Genomic DNA, 21,447 nt, shown 5'->3' with positions numbered 1-21,447 from the left:
TCGCAGCCAAATCTCAAAAATATGTGAAATATATGATTTAGTGCATTCAGAGAAGTCTCAAACCTTAACTTTAGTGGTGAGAATGATGACCTGCAGATTCAGGGGTTCATCTTCTGTGGGTCCAAACCCAAATCATTTCCATATTACATGCAGCCATATAAGCCATTTTTAATGTTATAAAGTAAATCAGTTTACTTTTAGTTTAGTTAATAGTAATTCCATACAGACTTCGTTTGATTAATTAATTAATTTAAGTTCAGGTCATGAATTTATCTACAAATTACTTATCAAACAAAGAACATTTAAATATATTCTCTTGGAGAGAGTTACAAGTGAATGGACATTAAAATAAAAGAGAAAGAAAATATTTTGAACTCCTCGTCTTGACCCAGAACTGATTAGATGATGTGTACACACTGTTTCCTAACTTCTTGGATTCATTAAAGAGTGAGCGCGGTGTTCGGTATGATAGGATGGAAACAGGCGAGAAGGGTTAAGAAAAAAAAACAGTGCAGGGAATGAAAATACCTCACAGGAATTTGCTGTTGTTAATATTTGCAATAATCAGCAGTTACCCATGTCTATATGACCTCAACCAGGGAAGTCCAAATCCTGGATCCCTGACAGATCCATGACAGCTGTGAAAAATGCATGTACATAATGTGAGATAAGAGAATTAACAACATTTAAAGAGTATGTTTCTTATCTGGGAGATTAACATTTTCCTGCTTTTGTCTGTGTGGGCTTCTCTTTTTTTTAGTTTTTGTAGTTTGATTGACTTGAAGAGCTGGGGAGAAGAACCTGGGAGGACAGACAAGGGAGAAAAGATAAAGCGAAATGAGGAGGAGAAGGATGACACAGAGCGGAGTTGCTGATAGATGTGCTGAGCTCACTGGTGTTCTCTGATGAGAGGAGATGAGATCAGTGAAGAGTGTGGAAGTGTGAGAGGAAAGAAATGCGCAACAGGAAGGAAGATGAAAATGTCACGGAGGCCAGATACAACCTGTCCCATCTATCACACATATCCCATCTGCCCTCGCTCTGGTTTGTCACTTCGTGAGCATTTCACTGCTCGTTCACAAAAGATTTTTAAGACTTAAGACTATCTTTGAAAAATATTCAGTGCAAGTTTTTCGATGGTTGGCCTACTTTACCCTATTTATGTGTGTGTATATGTGCAGAGTAGCCCTACAGGTTGTATTTGTGCCTCTGTTCACCACAGCGGTGGATTCTAAGTCAGTAATGAAGATGCGATTGAAGTGCAGACTTTCAGCAGACCTTTCAACTCAAGGGTTAAAAAGTATTGCATTGACTGTTTTCAGTAAGTGAAAAAGTGCTCTATTGAGTCGGGATCACTTGACTGCCTTGGAAATGGACAAAGATCGCATTTTTTTGCCTTGGGAATTTTTACTTTCTTTTTATGAACTGCACATTCCCTCTCAGATGTGCTCTGGCAAAGTCTAATCTGGGCTTCTTGTTCTTGAGTGTAACCAGTGGATCTTGCGGTAACCCTCTGTTTTTGCATTCGTGAAGCCGTCTCTAGATTTTTAGATGTCGTGAAGGTGTTTTTCTTAACCTTGGAAATCATTTTGCAATCACCCACTTTCATTCTTTTGGTGTTATTAAGCTACACTGCATTAGTTCTTTTTAAGAATTTACCAGATTGTATATTTGGCCACTCCAGAAGTTTTTCTCTCCCACTGATATGATCGTTTTGATTTTTCGGCCTAATGGTGGCCTGACCTCATATTGAGATTTCCAGTGAACAGCTACAAATATGCAATTTCAACACTTGGAAATAACAAAGTAACAGGCCTCACCTTGCAATGAGCGTCAGTCATCTGTTCAATTACTTTTGAAAACAGAGGATTATATGTAAAACTGACTGCAATTGCCACACTTAAAGCACTTGGATTAATGATGAAAATCCCCACTTCAGTAACATCTTGACTGTCTCGGCTATCTGAAGACTCAAAATTGTTTTTGCTCAAAAACTTATTGACCTTGCTCTGTGGCTTCACACAGGGATATTTTTCCATTTCAGAGGTCACCAACGAGTTCAGTCTTAATGCTTTTTACATACATGACTCACAAGCTGTAAATCCTATTATGATGTGTTTAATATTATAAAGAAAGTATTTGAACATGGTAGGCCTTTTGCTTTCACTAGTAGAGCTAAACTGGTGAAGATTTTATTAGAAGTGCTTTACATAAAAAGAAAAAATGAGAGAAAAAGTTCAATTTAAATTTTTTCTTGATTCTTCAGGTAACATTACTCGCTGAATGGAGGAAGGAAGGGAATAGTAACACAACCATGTAAACAGCTTGTGTTTATTCTGGTTTTTCCAAGTCCAGTTTTCTAATGGACCTCATGATCACTATGAGCACACTTTAATATCTGAGTAAGTAAGCCACAGTCATGGCTGAAGCCAATGTCTACATCTTGACATAAACCTCTGCATGTTTGAACCTTCTTACCTTGTGGTTTTGTTGGATCCTTTGTATTCTGGTGGAGGTTTCTGGTATGTGGTTGGATGGTTAAAAGGGTGTTAACCCAGGGAGGAGATTCCTGGGTATTTGAGTCAGCAACAGCTGTGGTTGGTGATGAAGAGAAGCTGTCCAAAGAGCTTTTTACCGTCAGCTGCCTTTTTAGTGTGAAAGGAGTGCTCAGGTGAATGGAGTCAGTGACCATGAAGGGCTATCGCTGTCTCTCACATACTTACACACACACACCTGGGGGGAAAAAACACAGACAAAATCTCCTCATAAAAACCTGAAAAAAATATCTACACATCTGCACACTCACCTGGACGAGAGTAATGGTAGAGTTCATATGCAACATGTGTACACAGCGTCTTATAGGAGTTTGCACACACATGCACAAACACAAAAGCACAGATATATGCAGTCATTGCACACACACATGCACACACTCACAGATGGAAACAACGCAGACACCTGGCTAGCATTGAAGCGCTGTTCTGTTTGCATACCTCTCCCTCCCTAATCATCCTCCACACAGCCACAAAGCCACCAATAAAACTAAGAAAACAAAAACACAATAAGAGGGCAACAGGCGGCTTCAATCCTTCTTCCACCCATCCCTCCCTTCCTCTATTCCTCCCTTTTCTCTGCCTCTCTGTACTGAATGTTTACCTTCCCCTGTGAAAAGAGAGGGATGTGGACAGGCAGGGTGAGAAAAGAAAGAAATCTGGCCGAGGGGAAGGGAGCCAAGGTCTTTAAAGTCTGCCACAGAGCCGTGACAAAAGCCTCCTAATCTCAGTGTTGTCTTTCGGCCCCTTTTTCTGCCTTCACATCCTGCCAAGTTTGTGTCTGCATGTGTGTTCATGGAGAGTAAAAAGGGAAGAAACTAACAGTTAGGGCACTAGCGTGCATGTGTGTGTATTTTTAAAAGAGCAGTCAAATGGCAAAGCAAGATAGTGTGTGCTGGTGTGAACATTTGTGTGTCTGAGTCTGTGTTTGTGTGTACGACAGGAAAGGAATCTTTCCGTAGTTGTGCTGCCATCACTTAAACATACATAGAGCAGTTGAAGGAGGCCCCTTTCCAAAGGCAACAGCCGACTTCACGCGTGGGATGCCTGCATGTATGTGTATGTTGAAGAATACATGAGTGGACTCGGTCACCAGTCCTCACCTGTTTCTCGCTCCCTCATAAGCCCCCCATTCAGCTCTCTTCCGCCAAAATGCCACAGGAGTTCCTGTGGGTGTGTGTTTGTATGTGTATGTGCAACAGTTCCTCAGTCTCATCCTCTTTAACCTCTACAAAAGAAGCAGTTGTGAATAGATGTACGTGCATGTGAGTGTGTGCATACTTGAATTACTCATGTTTTGGGGGCATAAAACCATCTATACAGTCACACTGAAGGGGCTAATATCCCTTTATAACATATATCATTAGTGTAAGGCAGGTTGTGGTTTGGGTATGTCCTGAGGAAATGCACATAAGTCAGTTTAATGCCGTCTAAACTGATGGAAGCACGATTGCATTCGTGTGTGTTTGCATGGTTGTGTGAGTATTTGTGTGCAAGTGACCTCTTGAGCGTCCCTTCCTCATCCTGCAGATCCCTATCTGTGGCAGCTGTGGTCCACAGACCTTCACACTCAGCAAAGGAATGCATAGTGGAGCCATCAAGCTATATAAAAGGCAGCGGTGGACTATAGCCCCATCTAAAGGCAGATCAATTTAATGTCAAGTCCACTGTTTACTGAATGAAATTCAGCTCTGCAGGTTGTTGGAAGAAATCTTTGCATTCAGCTATGTTGAAGCTATGTTGAACAAATGACTCACACCATTATTTTCTGACTTTTTCAGCTTGATTTGTCAAGCTAGACAATAGCATTGCTAAAATGGTGGCTGTGAATCAAAAAAGATGTCGTATACATGAAAACAGATTAGATTCGTTTTTCAAATCAAAAAGGTGAAGATGTAAAATGTATCTGCCTTAAACCCTCGATACCTTAGTACCTAAAGGCCTTAAAAAATAGGACATGGATTTGTGGCTTAGTACCCTAATTCTTTTCTCTAATGTTGACATTGCTGATACTTTCTCATTCCCTACAATAATATATAGACCTCAAATAGTAAGGACATAAAGTAAGGATATCAATTTTAAAAACATTGTCTATTGTGTCCATGTTTTATAGGTTTATGTATATTTTAAATTTATTTGTTTGGTTGGGTTTTTTTGCTCTCTCGCTATTCAAGTGATGGCAATTTGCAACAAGTGAGATATGTCACTTGTGCTGTCGTATATGAATTATGCATATTAAGGATGGTGCTCTGTAATTATCAGAAGTCTGAGGAAGAAGCTTTGGCTCAATATGTCAAACAGTAAACCCATCAGGGTGGTCACTTGCAATTTACCTATTAAACATTATGTTACATCTAAAAGCATATCTCATCTTTATCACATGACGAAACAGTGGAAGGAAGAACTCCCTTTTTAATTGGAAGAAACCAGAAAGCTGAAGCCTCTCCAGTCTGACAGTGAAATGCTCTCTTGGTTTGATATCCTACTAAAAAGGTCCAAGATATGATAAGGCATAATCATTCAGGACTGTATGTGAGAAGGAGGAGGTTAAATTAAATTCTGTATTTAAGACAGAGCCAATGAAGAGAAATGAATAAGTAAGATATCTGATCTTCAGTTCTAGTTTTACTTCAGCAGTTTGGATTAGCTGAATGCCTTTTAGGGAGCTTTTAGAGCAGCTCCATAATAAGGAAATATAATAGTTGAGCCTAGATGAGTTGCATGAACTAATTTTTCTGCATCACTCTGAAATATGATATTTTTTTTCCAATTTTAGACATATTGTGCAGATAAAGGAAAGCAGTACTACATATTTGTTTAATGTGTTCATTCAATGACATAGCTTGCTTGAAAAAGACTCCAATATTCCTCATAGTGTTACTGGAGGCCAAGAGAAAGCTTTAGGGCCCGAGTACAATATGTTTTTTCTGAAACTAGAAATAACAAGTTACAGATCATCCAGGCTTAATACCTTTGTAACACGCCTGTAGTATTGATTAACTTGTGTCATCTGACTTCACATAAATTTTGTAGAACTGAGTGTCATTTGCATAACAATTAAAATGTATGCAGGGTTTTCTACTAATACTGCATAAAGGAAGTATAAAAACATGAAACATATTGGTCCCAGCACCAAACCCTGTGGAACTCCGTGACTGGGCAAGAAAGTGCAGAAAAACCCACAAAAACCCACTTTGTTTACATTTCAAAAAGTTGATTCTGTTCACTTTTTGGGATTTTCTTACCTGGATGATTGAGTATGCATGAAAAAATTACAAGCTAACAAATAAATACAGTTTGTAGCATATCGTCTTTAAAACCAAAAGTGTGTTCTCATCTCTGTAGTCAAATATTGCGATCAACAGTATGGAAAGCACTGCCCTGAGGTGTAACATGACAAGCGCAGATGAATCCACCGCAGGGGTTGCACTGCTCTTAAACAGTAAACAGTATATGAGGTAAATCATTTATGATCTATAAAAGTAAATGCAAAATTTGAATGATAAAACTTTGTCAATACTTGTTCACTCAAACACTTTCATTACATTTCTTTGCTTTTCAAATTACATCTTCGACACTAAAGGTGATTCGACTTTATATAGAAGCAAGTTCTCTGCACCTCACTAAGACAAATAATTCAAATGTGAAATCATTTAGTTCATGTCTTGTCTTGCCTACAGGGGATTACACTTACCACACCAAAGTTATAAGACTGAAATACTGAGTGACAAAGTGTGAAGTCTGGATCAGATCAAGTGAGAAGCTTTTTCCTTCTCTCTCTCTCTCACACACACACACACACACACACACACACACACACACACACACACACACACACACACGAGAGTGAAGATAGAGAGACTGAGAGAGGGAGGGGTGGACAAGCTGTGGGAACATGCTGCTGAATAATTACCACTGACATCAGAATAGTTTTCTTTAGCTCTCTGAAGTGGCACAGCTCATTTGTACAGCCTGGAGCCATGCAGAGGTGTGTGTGAGTGCAACAGAGAAAGTCAAAGAGAGACCAAGAGAGAGAGAAAAAAATTATAGAAAAATTGTAATAAACTTACACACATTAAACAGTATAACACTTATTGAAGTTTCTTGAGCTTAATAGCAAAGAGTTCACCTGGTTTTTGTGTGTGTTTATTTGTGTGCGCCCATAAGGTAGTGATTATTTTGATTTAGTCTTCTAGCTGTCAATGTGTGACACCACGACAGCTGAACATGCCCTGGGGAGCCATTTCCCTCTAAGTGGACCTTAAAAAACAGGAAACGTCTTCAAATCCCACTGAAGCGAAGAAGAGGATCAGGCCTACAATTCTCTTACTTTACAAACGAGCACACACCCAAATGCAAGTGCCTGAACATAGCGTGCACAGACCCAGAACACACACACACAGTCCCACCTGAGCCCTCCTGAATAGACACCATTCTCCACCCTGACAGCCGGGAACAATAGGGGTGAAAACACAGCTTTTCAAAGACAGAATTGACCTGTCTGAACACATCAAGCGTCCTCGCCACCCGCTTCACTGCGTAAGCTTTTCCGTGCTGAGATGACTTCAGGTGATATCGTGTTTCTACGCGGCTACACTTTTCTTCGCCTTCACTTGCATTTGCTTTGTAACAGATATGAGGTTTGTGTTTCCAATGTTAAATCCAGCGGGCAAAGAAAACGTCATGTCAGATTGTGCCTTTAGCTAAAAGCTTGTAAGACTTTGTGGGCTGAGGCCTTTCTCCACTGGATTACTCAAAGTAATTTGGCCTGAATATTCTGACCTTTGACTACAAACCAGTCATTAATATAAAAGTGTACCAGATTTCACCAGAACGCTAAGGTTTGGTGTGAGCTAAAACTCTGTCAAAAATAGAAAACATTGAAACCATTTCAATCAGCAACAAGCCGCAGTGTTATCTTATCATCTGTTTATTGAATCTGTAGATTGAACACAATTTACCAAACTTAAATTTTAGGTTTGTAATCGATGTACATAAGAACAAATCTTGGCTTTAAGCTAAATACATTTAATTGTGTCTGTGAATTCACAGGTGTGTGAGTGAAACCAACATATAAACCGGGTGGTGACTCATTTTAGCTAGGCGTACTTCATCTAGAGACCTCATGACAGTTTTCGTGTGTGTTTATTAAGGAGGTGGTAGACCAGTTAGGACATGGAGTGCCTGGAGGAGGACGGTGGTCTAAAGATTGGAGACTTCCATCCAGAACTCTGGCCGAATGACACGTCTGGGGTAAAAGGTCCTCCTTGAAAACGGCTGGGAGACGATAAGAGAGGCAAACTGTTAATCTACTGTAACAACAACGAGGCATAATTGGATACACTACATGTCATTAAATGTAACCTTCTCTTTTTTTTTACGCTCTCATTGATGCAGTTTTCTTGTTGTGTTTTATGTGGGGCAGAATCAACACAAATTTCACAGTAGTGAGATTTCTACATGTTCTCTGCGTTTTGAGTTAAAGTTTCTTCTGGATGACCCATGTTTGAGTTGGTTTCAGCTGTATACTCACCTGTTACCGCTCCCCTCGTTATCTGTTGTTTCTATATATATTGTCTCTGTTTATTCATTATCCCTCATAGCTGTGTGTAGCTCTCCACAGTACCTCGGCACTCTGAGTTTGACAGTGACGCTGTATCTCCTAGTAATCCTTAGAGTTGTTCATTCGCTGGCTTATCTGTTTGTTCCTGTGTATTTTTAGACTATGAGAATTAAATGCTCATTTTGAGTTTACTCCTGCCGTTTTGTGTGTTCTGAAATTGCGTCCACAAATAAATAGCTCACACAGTCATGACACCGCATGTTTTTCTTGAAACAAATGAACTGTTCTACAAAATGAAAAGCACACAAATGATCAGCACCAGCAATAAACGTAGGAAAACCTGAGACGTTTTGAAGTGTTTTTTAAACTAGCAGAAGGTTATCAGACTTTTCTTTCCCAAACGAATACACAAAAAACAAAACTAATCAGTGAAAAAAACATCAGAAAGGCTCACAGGATATAAACTCTACACAGAACAGTGGCCCCAGCCACACCGGAGATTCGAACCACTAGCCTGCTTGCTGTGAGATAACAATGCTAATCACTACATCATCATGCTGCCTATGATATTGTTTTGATGTATTCAATGAATTAAACTTGTTACCTCACTGTGGCTGAGCATGCGGCGTGACTGGCTGACATGTTTGGGTTGGACGATCTGTGAGGCATGGTGCCTGCACATCACACAAGATGAAACCATGGTTAATCCTTAACACAAGTCAGATAAAAATGGCTCACAATGATTAAAAAAATTCCTGGGTCATTATAGGCTTATGTGTCTCTTGTTCCACCTCACGAGCTTTCATTTGGAAAACCATCAGAGATGGCAAGATAAACAGGTGAGTCATCTTCCAGAGTAATTTGCATCAAACTTGCACAGATGTTGCTACCAACAAACCAGGCAAAACACCTAAAGCTTGTACACACGCCTCTGCAGCAGTTAGGTCTATAATTAATGACACAGCTCATTCTTATCTTGCAGTAACCATCAATCAAATCTTCTGTAAAAAGTATTTTTAATAGCATAATCAATCCACTGATGGTTACAAAATGATCCTCTTGTATATTAGCGTATGTCCTGAACTAAACTGCTATGTAGGTATAGTAGATATCTACAATGTCTAAAGTGATAAAGGAAGAGCAACTAAAGGACTGTCATCTTATTTATCTCTATTGATTTATTTACTATAGGTGGTCAAATCATCAGTTTCTAAGTCTCAAAATAGCAATACACACAAGTGTACAATGACAGCATTTCCAGCAAATGGAAATATCTGACACAGATGACACCTCTTCCATTAGTTAAAACCAAAACCAGTAGCTGCATAACAGGCAGTAGAAAGCACATACCAGTCCATCCATCTTGTGAAGCTCTGATAAATGAGCCAGAGTTAGGCTGAAAGACAGATTCACAGAGAAACAGCACAAATCACAATGTTTTATTTGCTTAATACTTTCCATCATAATATACCAAAGCCTTAAAGTCAATGTCAGGATGCTGTGTAATCTCGACAGAATCTCATTCACAACAATGAGAGACAGCGAGCGAAGTAACTGGGACTTACTTTCCAGAACAGGCTCCTTTGATCCACCTCCATGTTTTCAGTGCTGCCAGACAGGAAGGCACACTTCATTAGTTCTGTTGGCTTCAGTGTTTTTAACAGTGCACCGATACCTGAATGCTTTCGATTTTTCTTTAATAGGACAACATTTAAAGTTACATTAGTATTTATTTTTTCAATAGTAAAACACTGACACATCCTTAGTGAACAGTGGACGTTGCAGAAATTTTGCAAAAATTCATGTACAAATGAATACAAGAAAACATGGTATAATGTAGTGAAATAAATCTGACCTTCTATGTTCTATACGCATTTTAAACAGTTTTAGATAATTTATTAAACCCTTTATTAATTCTACACTAAACTGTAAATGAACTTCAAAAATTATATCATTCACATTTTATTTTTACCAAAATCATGACTCTTGTGTGTAGTTTACTGTACTTGTGAGAGAAAACACAGATTATTTGAGTTGGGGGATTTTCAAAATATAAATCATTCACTCTGTGATACTTTAAGCAAGATCAAAATCATTTGAGACCAAATTTATATTATAATGGCACCACTTCACCCGCGTTGCCACCCAGCAAAGCAGAAAGACATCTATCAGCGACTAAAGTGCCAGCGGCTGAATCGACCCTGCAGGAAATGATATTTATATCCGCTCTCCATCTTTTAAAGCCAGTGTCTCAGTGGATAAAATAACAATAATACTATTAAATTCTGACACTCAATCAGTCCTGTGTCAGTACTGTGTAGGAAACCCAGTACGTTTTCCTGATTAAACCCAAGCAAAGATCAGCTTATTCAGGTGTGTGGATAGCTGCAGGGCAGGGCAAAGCTCACGGCAACGAAAGCTAACATAAGACATCAGTAGTGAAGCCAGGATATAACTTGTTTGTGCCGTGAACTACCTCCTACTTTCTCTCTCTCTGAAGCCTGAGGTATAGTAAGAGAATAATATAGGCCAAAGAAGAAAAATTAGCAGCATGAGATAGAATGAAGAGAGTATTAATCAAAAATGAGCAGAAGGAGAAGGTCAGCGCTATTAAGGAAAATTGTGAAATAGTAGACAGAGACTATACTCACACATTAGTAGCTGAAGAGTGTCGTGAGAGGGACACAGAGGAGTTATATGGTATCTGTAAGACTTAGACGAAAAAGAAGGAGCAAAATTTAAAGTAACTTAAAACATGCTGTATGCTTAGTGACAGACATTATTTAGTTATTCATAAAATAACGTGGGCGATCGTGGCTCAAGAGTTGGGAGTTCGCCTTGTAATTGGAAGGTTGCCGGTTCGAGCCCCGGCTTGGACAGTCTCGGTCGTTGTGTCCTTGGGCAAGACACTTCACCCGTTGCCTACTGGTGGTGGTCAGAGGGCCCGGTGGCGCCAGTGTCCGGCAGCCTCGCCTCTGTCAGTGCGCCCCAGGGTGGCTGTGGCTACAATGTAGCTGCCATCACCTGTGTGTGAATGGATATGTAAAGCGCTTTGGGGTCCTTAGGGACTAGTAAAGCGCTATACAAATACAGGCCATTTACCATAAAATGAACCACTTAGATGGTTGTTTTACAGTCTAAAAGTAATAAGGTTACAAAAGCTTCTGGTCTTTGTGCATGTTTTTTTTTTTTTGCAACAAGCACTCATAGATTTAAATAAATATAATCTTTTATTATAATTAATTCTAATAAAAGATGTTTTATCTGCTTCATTGACTGTAGCATTAACAAAGTGTATAAAACAAACAAACCATGTGTTGTATAATAACAAAAAAAGTCACTTTGTTAGGTACACCACGCTGTTAATGATTGGACCCTCTTTTGCCTTCAGAACTGCCTTAATTCTTCATAACACACATTCAACAGGGTGCTGGAAACATTCCTAAGAGATTTTGATTCATAATGAAATGACGACATCACACAGTTGTTGTAGATTTGTTATCTGCAGATCCGTGAAACTCTCTTATTCCATTACATTCAAGAGGCGCACTGCTGGATTGAGATCTGGTGATTGTGGAGCCAATTTACAGTCAACTCATGTTAAAGAGTTTTGTGCATGGCACATTATTTTGCTGGACATCAATAATATCAACAATACTCAGGCAGACTGTGGTGTTTAAACAATTGGCATTAAGCGGCCACCCTGAACTCACTCATGCACTGACAACACAGTTCCACTCCCCAATCCAAAGACTTCCCTCTATACACAGACTACACAACTACCATCACCTCTGTGCAGTACTTAATTTACGGGCTATAACCCACACTGTAAATATATAACACTATTTTTCCCCCAATTTGTATATTTGCAGAGGTCTTACTTGTGGATACTGTTCATATGTACATAGTGCTACAGAACTGTGTACCTCACCCCCCCTTTCTTTTCCCACGTGTCTGCACTGAATAGAAGACACTTTGTATCTCACTGTACATGTGTATAGTGACAATAAAAGGCATTGTATTCTGTTCAAATTGCCCCAAGAAATCCCCCCCGGACCATCACACCACCGCCAGCCTGAACTGTTGACACATGGAAGGGTAGATCCCTGCTTATTTATGAGAAATTTTGACCCCTACCACTAGTATTGTCCAGTTTTGGTGAGCCCATGGGAGCTGTAAACTCACCCTCCTATTCTTAACTGACAGGAGTGGAGTGTGGTGTTTAAGGTCAAATGTGTTATCCATTCAGAGATGTTCTTTTGCTGCCTTCCTATCAGCTCACAGCAGTCTTATCCTCTGACCTCAGATATCAGCAATAGAGAACTCCCACTCACTGGATATTTTCTTTACCCATCTGACACCAACAACCACGCCACGTTCAAAGTCATTTAAATCAGTTTTCTTCCGCATTCTGATGCTCAATTTGAACATCAGGTTGTCCCGTCCACGTGTACATGACTAAATGCACTGAATTGCTGCTACATGACTAGCTGAGTAGATAATATTAATGTTAACAAGCAGTTGGACAGGTATATCTGTGAAGTGGACAGTGAGTGCACATATACAATTCTTGCATAGGACAGAATTAGTAATAAAAATTGTTAATGGTACACAGTATGTCTGCATAGTTTGTCAGGCGCCATCAAAAAACAGATCATTACAGTTGCCAATACAATAAGAGATAGTTTACCTGGTTTATGTCCATATGGGGTTTGGGAACTATGGCTCATATGGTGCCCAGATGAAGCTTTGGTACTGAGTAACAGGAGTAATAAATAATGTTAATCACAAAGCGCACCTGCTGAAACCTACACTAAGATAGCAGATGATGGCGTTTCTGCATGAAATCAGAGTGGATTAAGACATAAGAGATGAATGTAACTGTAGTACTTTTATAGATCATTCTACACAGACTTATAAGTCTGTATTTTTATTGCTGAATTCATTTCAACGTGCCCATGGAAACACTAAAGCATTACTATAGTTGAACCATAGATGTGCCAGGAGTGACACCTAGTGAACGGTGCGGTAGAACAACCAGTTGGTTGTAAAAGTCTTTAATCACAGGCTTTTAACTGCCTCCAGTAATCATTATTTACTACTTTTTAAATTTTATTTTACCTTAACATCATTATTATTGATGCAAAACCCTAAAAAATGGTATTCAAATCTGCAGCACAGGGAATTTAGCCAGACATTTGTTGATCAAAATAAAACATAAAATAAGAATTAGGGGAGCAATAACTGGCTTTAGCAGGCAGAAACCGACAATTACACATTGGGTTAACTATCTATTCAGTGTTGTACCTCTGAAGCTTTAGTGCATTTTCCAGTTTAGCAATGTAGGCACTCTGTTCATTCAGCTTCCTGTTAATTGGAAAAATAAATAAGAAACCCTTGCATCTTTTCACAAACTGCAGCTTATTTCAAATCTAATTTAACTTACTTTGTCATCTGCTGCATTTCTTGCTTCACCCTCACTACTGCCTCCTCCAGCTTTTCATTCTGCAAGTGATTAATTGATGAGTTTGGTACACTAGGTGGCATAAGCATCTGTTTCAGTTACTGTTGTCTTCAGAGCTAGACAGCCAGTGTGGTAGATGAGTTAAATGTTGCAGACTGATAGAAAAATACAATTCTAAGGCAAAGAAATAATAAAAAAATATCACCCTTTGCTCGTAGTGAGTGAAGAGCCTCTTTTGATGTTTTTCCTGGTACTTTATAACCTGGGAAAACGCAGAATAAGTGCTGTTTTTGCAAGTTCTGCATTACACTATTGCATTTAAATCTCCATGCATTTTTAGATATATTTAAATGCTATACAGCACATTTGTTTACAGGTCACTGGAGATATACAATCGGATTATAGGTGTTTATATGAAGCAAGACTGAACTTGGCTGATTTCCGTTAAGTGCTTGGCTGCCACCACCTTGATGTTTGAGAAAAGGGCCTTCACACCAGGGCTGCTCTGAAACGAGCACATTTAACATAACTCTAATGACAGCAGAATATTCAACTTTTAACAGTCTGATTATTAATGTGGCTATCCCACCCCAACACCCACCGTTACCTGGGAATTTCATGAGAAAAGAGTGCTTACTTTGTCAGACAGTGGTGACAGTTGGCATTTAGCGTTGCAGATATAACAGCTGCCTGGTTGGCCTGAAAGAAAGATTATATTTAAACCAAAATTACAAAGTCAAGAATATAATGCTGGCTCGCTAGGATAGGAAGACATGGAAGGACTGAAAATTGACATCAAGGGTTTCTGTCTGTGAAACAAAATCAGTTAAATGGGTTTGTCTAACCATGGGAGACAGACAAAGTCAATAGTCTGATTAAGGTGAGACCAATCATGAACAACTCCAGGGCTAATGAATAGTGATTAAAGGACCTCCAGGAGTACCATCCGTTGGTGAATGGTGTAATTTCACTCTCAATTTTTGATATTTAATCTATCTTAAACATAGATCCCTAGGGAGATCATTTCCTTTAGAGACAACTTAGAAACATGCAACACTCAGTGCAAAAAATAAATAATCAGCTCTGCAATATCACTTAGAGCCCAACAGATGTCCCTGTCTAATCATACTTTCATTTGCTGGGGAGTAGGAAGGCTGTAGACTTGGTGCTTAAATATATGCAGGTATTCCAAACAGTGATTGTTTTGACTGTGTTTGCAACAAAACTGTTTATGTACCTCTCTGATAACCTCTCTGATAACAACCACTACAGATGACATGGCCACAGCTTGTGACCGCCAGTTTGCGGTCGGCACTTTGAGGAAGAAAGCAGGAATTGCAGCAAACCCAGGAAGCCATTTCAAAACCTGCAGGAAAACAAGATTAGGTGAGGAGTTAATGAGCTAATTTAGCTAACGTTCTTTGCTAAATTACGTTTATGAATTAGCAGATTTAGTTAAACGGTCTTCTAACTCTTATTTACACATGTGTATTAAAATTGTTGCTGCATATCTTCTATATATAGTTCGTTTTTACAACCATATTTCATTAAGGTTTATTAGATAACTATATTTATTACTTTGAAAACCTTGTGACTGCTAGTGAAGCTAAAGGCTAATTTAGCTTATATTAGCTCTGTCCTACTCCTAGAGTCATTAATGGATAATATATGTCCTCACTGCTTATAATAAAGGTAACTTCACCTTTTCGCTGATGGTCAATTGTTGTTGAAGCTGTTTTGTCCAACTTCTAACTTAATTTTCTGAAAACCTGTAAATACCTATTTAAGATTATGCCTGTTGGACATTTGAACACCAGGTAAGCTATGAGTGAAATGCATCATAATCACATGATGATTCTTATGCTATTAGCTTATATTTTCTAAAATCATGGTACCTAATTATAACACATTCAACCTTTCTAAACATTGTGTATATTTTCCTAATTGCTGGCTACGATTTTCACCTTATTTAGGGCAAAATTGCAGTAATATAAACGATTATATTGAGTTAATGTCACACAAATCAAAGATTACAATGACCTAATGCCTCAAACAATATTTTATTCAACAAAAAACATTGCAAAAAACAAAAAAACAATTTTGCAAGCACCATTCCAAGTTTTTATGCAATTTTTTCACATTTTAATTTGCAAAGGATACAGTTGTGCTCAGAAGTTTACATGCATTCATCGTGGTCATGAATGTCATGGTAACTTTGGACTTTTAATCATGTCTTTGAACTGTTCTTTTTCCAGAGTGAAAAGCATACATCTTTAAATACTTTCAAGCTCTATGCACCCAAATCTTAGGTTTATTTATTTATTTAGGATTTTCTGTAATCCACGACATCAAGAGAAAACATGCAGGCTCAAATATATGTCCACATTCATTTAAGTGCTTTAATAAACGGTGCTAAATGTTTTATGCTGTATTTTAACTTGACAAGACCAAGGCCAGTTAACTTTTGTGATCATGATTAACTACAACTGCTAGTTTCTCTTTTTACCATAAAAAAGATTTGATTGACACCACTGATTAGATTGACCAATGAGAAAGTCCAAGGAACTCAGATCTAAACATGAGAATTGTAGATTTACGCAAGTTGGGAAGATCTTTGGAAATGATTTCTAAACAACTGGAGTTTCCAAGATCATCAGTTCAAACAATTGTACACATGTTATTTGGATGTTTCACCACTTTTTCTTTCTTCTGAAAGAAGACGCAAACTGTCATGAAAGAAAATTGGTTAGGATGTTGAGGAACAACCGGGGGAATGAGGATCAAGCCTGCCACGAACTGGAAACTGCTGGAAGACTAGTGTCACTGTCAACAGTGAAGTGAGTTTTATATCGCCATGCATTGAGAGAATGCCAACCAAGAAAGAAGCCCTGACTCTAACTAAGAACACTACCAGCTAACAAGCATGAGGTGGTAGCCTCATGTTCTGGGTCTGTTTTGCTGTCAGTGGTACTGGTACATTGCACAAAGTGGGTAAAATAATGAAGAAGAAGGCCTACCTCCAAATTCTTCAACTTTACCTCAAATCAGCAACTAGATGGTTGAATGCAATTGGGTGTTAGAACAGGACAGTGATCCCAAACACATCAAAACTGGTTTTGGAATTGATAAAGCAGGCTAATATTAGGTCTCTGGAGTGGCCTTCCCAAAGCCCTGACCTCAACGTTATTGAAAATTTGTGAACTATGCCTAAAAGCTGGATCTTTGCCAAGAAAGCAATCGATCTACAAGACGTCTACCAATTTAGCCAAGTAGAGTGGTGAAATAGCCAGCCAAAATTATACCTTCATGGCTACTAAAAGTGGCGGATGCAATTTGAGAAGGGTCTTGCTAATCAAATATGATTGGGGGTATATATATATATATTTGATCCAACATGTATAATTGTGACCCTGTGAAATCCAAAATCGATTGAAACTTGAGCACCCAATTTTTGATTCTAATCATTAAAAATGTGTGCTGCACAGTCATTCCACAGTTCACAGAAATCACTAAAACCCCAGATCACCACAACTTTATGCCCATGACGAATGTATGTACTTCATACCACAACTGTATATACAATAGTCTTAAACACCATACTCTAGAGCATCGCACCAGCTGTTTGGTGAAAACTGGCCTTTTTATTAAGCATTATAGCCCTAGAGCACTCAAACTTCACTGGTACAGGTATGTGAAATAAAAGTAAAAACAATGAGGCTGGTCAAAGTTGTTCATCAGACCAGTTTCTTCTCGATGAAGAAGTCTTTGAGTCTTTTCATCTGCCAGAAACCAACCACCAGCAGAATGGAGGTCTGCACTGCAGCCCACCACAACACTTTGCTGTTGGTGTTCTCACTGATCTGACGAAATACCTCCTCCTTCTCCTGAATGACAACAGGCAACAAAATAAAAAGAAAGAGAGAAGAATAGAATTGATAACCTGTTATATGATGTAATTTTACCATTTTAAAATGAATATATTCTCCTTCATTGGTAGCAGTGGAAAAAAGTACTTCACGATTCTTGACGTAAAATGAAGCTTATATCTGATATACTGGTCTCCTTACTGTATGTCAGGTTTAAACAGCTGTTAAGACAGTGCAGTAAAATATTTATTTACCCTCTGGAACTCCTGCTGCCTGGTAATGTGAATCATCTGCTCCGTCAGGTGTCTAAGACTGTTCTCCAGGGCCTCCATGCTGTCCTTGGTCCTATCAGTATTGTGACCAACTGTGAACTCTCCCATTTGTACATCCAAATGTAGCTTCTGTGTAGCAAAATTGATAAACAGAAGTTAATGTTAACTATTAGTCAGTTTTTAAACGGGGAGTCCATTTATGTATTTTGCTTTGTTTTGAATAACATTTGTTCTGTGTGTCCACATTTCTCACCAGACGTTCACGGGCAAAGACAGAAAAACTTGTCGAGTTTGTTTTAAAGCAAAGAAGATGCTGACCAGAAGTGTGAGCTGTGAAGGTGAATTTACCAAATTTCCCATATCGCTTGGACAACATAATCTGAAAAGTAGGAAAGTTACTATTATTATTAGGCTGTAATAAGCGCTTGTTTTTGTTTATTTGTTTCTTTTTCATTTCCAAAGATACATATTTTTAGTGTAACATCACGTGAAGACATTCAAGTGACCCCGTATCGTTTGAGTCCAGTACCTCACTGTTTGAATCTTTTACTGTCACAGTGAGGCCAAGTTGAGGTAATTTTGATAACGCCTTCACATCCCAAGGCTCCAAAAGAAAAAAGCCTAAAGGTAAGAGACACACACACATGAGTGCAGACATATACACAAACAAAATTACACACACAGTAACTGCAAAGACCCATAGCAAGCTTGCAAGATTCGTGACATATGCTTATGATAAGATTGATCATTTCCAGTTTATTCTGTGGTTATCAAAACTCACCGTAATCATTAAAAAGTCTTAAAGAGTCTGCGATGAACATCAAGGAAAAAAGATCTGAGAAATGTTAAGTAATGTAAAGTATCGCAAAACACTGGCACACATCCAGCTCAGTAAATATGGAAAACTGCAGAGAGAATCACTGAACTGCCGTGTGGTAAATAAGAACCAAATACAGTTTGTTTTAGCGACTCTCAGGTAGCTGTGTACCCAGGTGTTATTACTTGGTTATACATCCTTAAATACACTGCTTTTTCATGAGGTTCTTTCGTGAGGAGAGCTTAAAAAGGACTCATTTTGATTTCCAACTCCATGAACCTTGCAGTTGGTGGAATGCTCTTTATATTTCTTTCTTTATTGTATTCATTTAACTACTGGATACATTGGAAGTGTTTCATTTAAAACAAGGCTCGAATAGCTTTTTATGGTTTTTGCACTTGCTCAAATTAGAAACGTAATATTGTGCATGTAAAGCTACTGTGTGATTCAAAAATCACATGGTTTTTAACATTTGTAAATAATTACATTCACCCTCAATCACTGTTTCCACTTTTATTGCTATGATTGGGTATCATAAATGATACTCAGGAGGATTTTTCCCCATCTAAAACACTCACCGGTCACTAGTGTGTCTTCAGGAATCTCCTCAATGATGCATTTCTCCTCCTGCTCTCCAAGATGAAAAAACATGGCAGCAGCCAGCATCAGGTAACACTGAAGGAGAAAGCCAGTGCCTTGCAAACCCATTTTATGTTAACAGCAAACTATTAGATTACACTTAACAGTGACCTAATGCTTTGCCTGCAGTTCCAGTAGAGCCTTTATGTAGATCTGCAAATTCTAGTTCAAGTTTGAGGTATTTTCCATCTAATGATGTCCATATGTGAGAGTGTGAGAAACTCACAGGTGCTACTTTGTGTGACAAGTTATTCTGGTAATTTTGTAACTGGTTAACCTGGCAACCAATAGAAAAGCTGCAATGGCAAGCATGTACCTGATATAGGGTATCTAGCAGGTTCTTCGTTTCACTGCAGATTATATTTATATTCTGACACTAACACAAGGTAGGAATAAGCATCATGAACTTTTGGTCACATATAACAATTTGTAGTGTCACTTATAAAAAATGTTGTGTGTTTATCAAGGATGTACTTTACATTTACCTCAGTAAAATTCAAGAAGGTGCTTTCCAGTTTTTTTCTGTACTTTAGAGTACCAAAGGACAATTATATGCAAAATATTAGCACATTGTAATATAGTAAGTTGATTGTTTGACAGTGTCCCATTATGTAATCAGTAGGGATGGGTACCGGTATCCGGTGCCATGATGGCACCGGTTCTGACATAAACGGTAGTAACCAGACCGAAAAGCAGCGCACATTTCGGTGCTTTTTTTCCTGAGCTGTGATACACTTTAGTTCTAGCCAATCATTTTACGTTTCCGAGGATAGTAGGCGGGCCCAGGTACGTACGTTCTTTTAGAGCAGAGCTACAGATTAAAAATGCCAAGGCGAAGCGGTCAAAAGTCTGGCTGTACTTCACAGCAAAAGATGCAAACTCAGCAGCCGAACAAGTGCTTTAAGCTGATACTGTGATACGTCAAAGGAGGTAAACTCGACTGATGACACCTGCGCGACGCATAGTGTTTTTTTTTAAAAGCCGAGAAATGCACCGTATTTGATAGCTTGCTGCGAGACCTCACACCGAGCACATATCGGACCCGGAGTTAGCAACATCCCCCAAGAACCCGTAGAGGAGAGTCCTGGCCCCTAGCCCTGCCAGTGTAGCAGAAATGATGAGGATGATGATGCAGCAGCAGCCGTTCTTCTCTGCGTGAGTAGCTTAATGTTGTTCGTGTGTAATTTACGTTGAGTAGGCTAACCACGTTATTACATTAATGCATGTAAGGTGAACTAGCAAACATCATCATAGCTACATGCGGCTGTCTTCTTGTTTGATGGCAGATACTCCCTTCACCCTGGCCAAAAAGGCTAAAATGACCAAAGAAAAAGTGGAAAACAGCTAAACATGAGAGGTTTTTGGACAAAGTTTGTGTTTTTTCCATTGTTTAAGCACTGCTTCCAGCCAAGAGTGATACCATATATGCCACCATAGCTGCAGAAAAGGCTAACATTGTTATCTTTTTACAAAAAACAGCTGAACATGAGAGGTTTTTGGACCAATTTTGTGTTCTCCATTCTTTAAGCACCGGTGATTATAGATAGCGAAACACATTGTTTCTTTACAAAAACAGCAACTGGGGTTCCTTTGGTCCATTCTGCAGGTTGCCTTCAAAAGTACCGGATTTGGCACCGGTATCGGATAAAACCTAAACGATACCCATCCCTAGTAATCAGTGTAGGAAATGTAATCGAGTCCATTGCGTAAAATGCCATATGTTTACCTTAGATGAGGTCACATGCAGAGAAAACTCCCACACACACTGAATGAACCCATCTCATATTTAGCATCTGCAAAAGTTGTCATTTCTAAAGTAAGCAAAGAATCAGATTTCCTTCTCATCCCACACTCTGGTAACTTTACAGGAAGCTTGAATAGTAAATCAGTAGTTTTATCATACCAATAAAATAACCACAGGTTTTATACTGTGTCTGTTAAAAATTCAGTTTCACAAACAAAGCAGGGATATTTCTCGTGACATTGCACCAAACTGGATGTTTACGTTACTCTTACTTCTAACACATAGTTAGTGAATCTACAATAGAAATGCTAAAACACACATCTTTAGCTCAGTAATTTTCCTCTCCCTCGTCATTCTGAACGGAAGGACATCCCTCATGTCCCAGATGTTTAGTTCTTATTGCTATTCAGTCTGCCGTCTGTAGTTTCAGTGCTGGCTTGGTGGGAATATCTGTTTTACATATTTACGCTAATATCGTTTACTTAAAATTATGTCGTCTTCATCGTGCCCTGAAAGAAAAGGTCATTTTT

At 38.8% G+C, this 21,447-nt stretch overlaps 3 protein-coding genes across 8 annotated transcripts in view; 1 reads left to right on the top strand and 2 right to left on the bottom strand.

The window, feature by feature from the left end:
* Nucleotides 1–7,474: 7,474 nt before the first annotated feature.
* LOC102295424 (probable E3 SUMO-protein ligase RNF212) lies at nt 7,475–15,527 on the bottom strand. 5 transcript variants are annotated; one of them, XM_005919441.3, is made up of 13 exons: nt 15,282–15,527; nt 14,817–14,945; nt 14,217–14,278; nt 14,010–14,084; nt 13,785–13,841; nt 13,562–13,620; nt 13,423–13,482; nt 12,806–12,870; nt 10,767–10,827; nt 9,681–9,723; nt 9,466–9,511; nt 8,720–8,823; nt 7,475–7,829 (listed from the first exon to the last, which is right to left on the bottom strand). In XM_005919441.3, the coding sequence occupies exons 2-13, from the start codon at nt 14,935–14,937 to the stop codon at nt 7,755–7,757; spliced, it is 828 nt and encodes a 275-aa protein (XP_005919503.1). In that variant the 5' UTR covers nt 14,938–14,945; nt 15,282–15,527; the 3' UTR covers nt 7,475–7,754. The 5 variants fall into 5 exon arrangements, with proteins under 5 accessions (XP_005919503.1, XP_005919505.1, XP_005919502.1 ...); XM_005919443.3 differs by having other exon boundaries at nt 8,720–8,789; nt 14,829–14,945; nt 15,282–15,518; XM_005919440.3 differs by having other exon boundaries at nt 8,720–8,789; nt 15,282–15,516.
* The window catches only part of maea (macrophage erythroblast attacher, E3 ubiquitin ligase), a 96,878-nt gene continuing 90,259 nt past the window's right edge, over nt 14,829–21,447 (top strand). The window contains exons 1-3 of one of the 2 annotated variants that reach the window (XM_005919449.3): nt 14,829–14,965; nt 17,974–18,055; nt 18,276–18,344. The gene's annotated coding sequence lies outside the window, so the exon portion shown is untranslated. The remainder of the gene's footprint in view (nt 14,966–17,973; nt 18,056–18,275; nt 18,345–21,447) is intronic. The other variant, XM_005919451.3, reaches the window with a different exon arrangement.
* On the bottom strand, nt 15,632–19,405 carry si:ch211-255i20.3 (transmembrane emp24 domain-containing protein 11). Its single transcript, XM_005919445.2, has 5 exons — nt 19,113–19,405; nt 18,247–18,338; nt 17,971–18,096; nt 17,700–17,846; nt 15,632–17,463 (listed from the first exon to the last, which is right to left on the bottom strand). The coding sequence occupies exons 1-5, from the start codon at nt 19,240–19,242 to the stop codon at nt 17,314–17,316; spliced, it is 645 nt and encodes a 214-aa protein (XP_005919507.1). The 5' UTR covers nt 19,243–19,405; the 3' UTR covers nt 15,632–17,313.

Source organism: Haplochromis burtoni, unplaced genomic scaffold (assembly GCF_018398535.1).
Source record: "Haplochromis burtoni strain Fernald_Lab_line unplaced genomic scaffold, NCSU_Asbu1 Contig_33, whole genome shotgun sequence".
Lineage (NCBI taxonomy): Eukaryota > Metazoa > Chordata > Actinopteri > Cichliformes > Cichlidae > Haplochromis > Haplochromis burtoni.
This window is presented reverse-complemented; position numbering and strand designations above follow the sequence as displayed.

Coding starts and splice junctions, on each gene's coding strand:
- LOC102295424 (XM_005919441.3), bottom strand. CDS start 14,937: ATGGCTTCCTGGGTTTGCTGCAATTCCTGCTTTCTTCCTCAAAGTGCC. Junction 13,842..14,009: donor ACTTAACGGAAATCAGCCAA/GTTCAGTCTTGC, acceptor GCGTTTTCCCAG/GTTATAAAGTACCAGGAAAA. Junction 9,512..9,680: donor AAAGGAGCCTGTTCTGGAAA/GTAAGTCCCAGT, acceptor TCTGTCTTTCAG/CCTAACTCTGGCTCATTTAT.
- si:ch211-255i20.3 (XM_005919445.2), bottom strand. CDS start 19,242: ATGGGTTTGCAAGGCACTGGCTTTCTCCTTCAGTGTTACCTGATGCTG. Junction 17,847..17,970: donor TCTTTGCCCGTGAACGTCTG/GTGAGAAATGTG, acceptor TTTGCTACACAG/AAGCTACATTTGGATGTACA. Junction 17,464..17,699: donor GGCAGCAGGAGTTCCAGAGG/GTAAATAAATAT, acceptor GTTGTCATTCAG/GAGAAGGAGGAGGTATTTCG.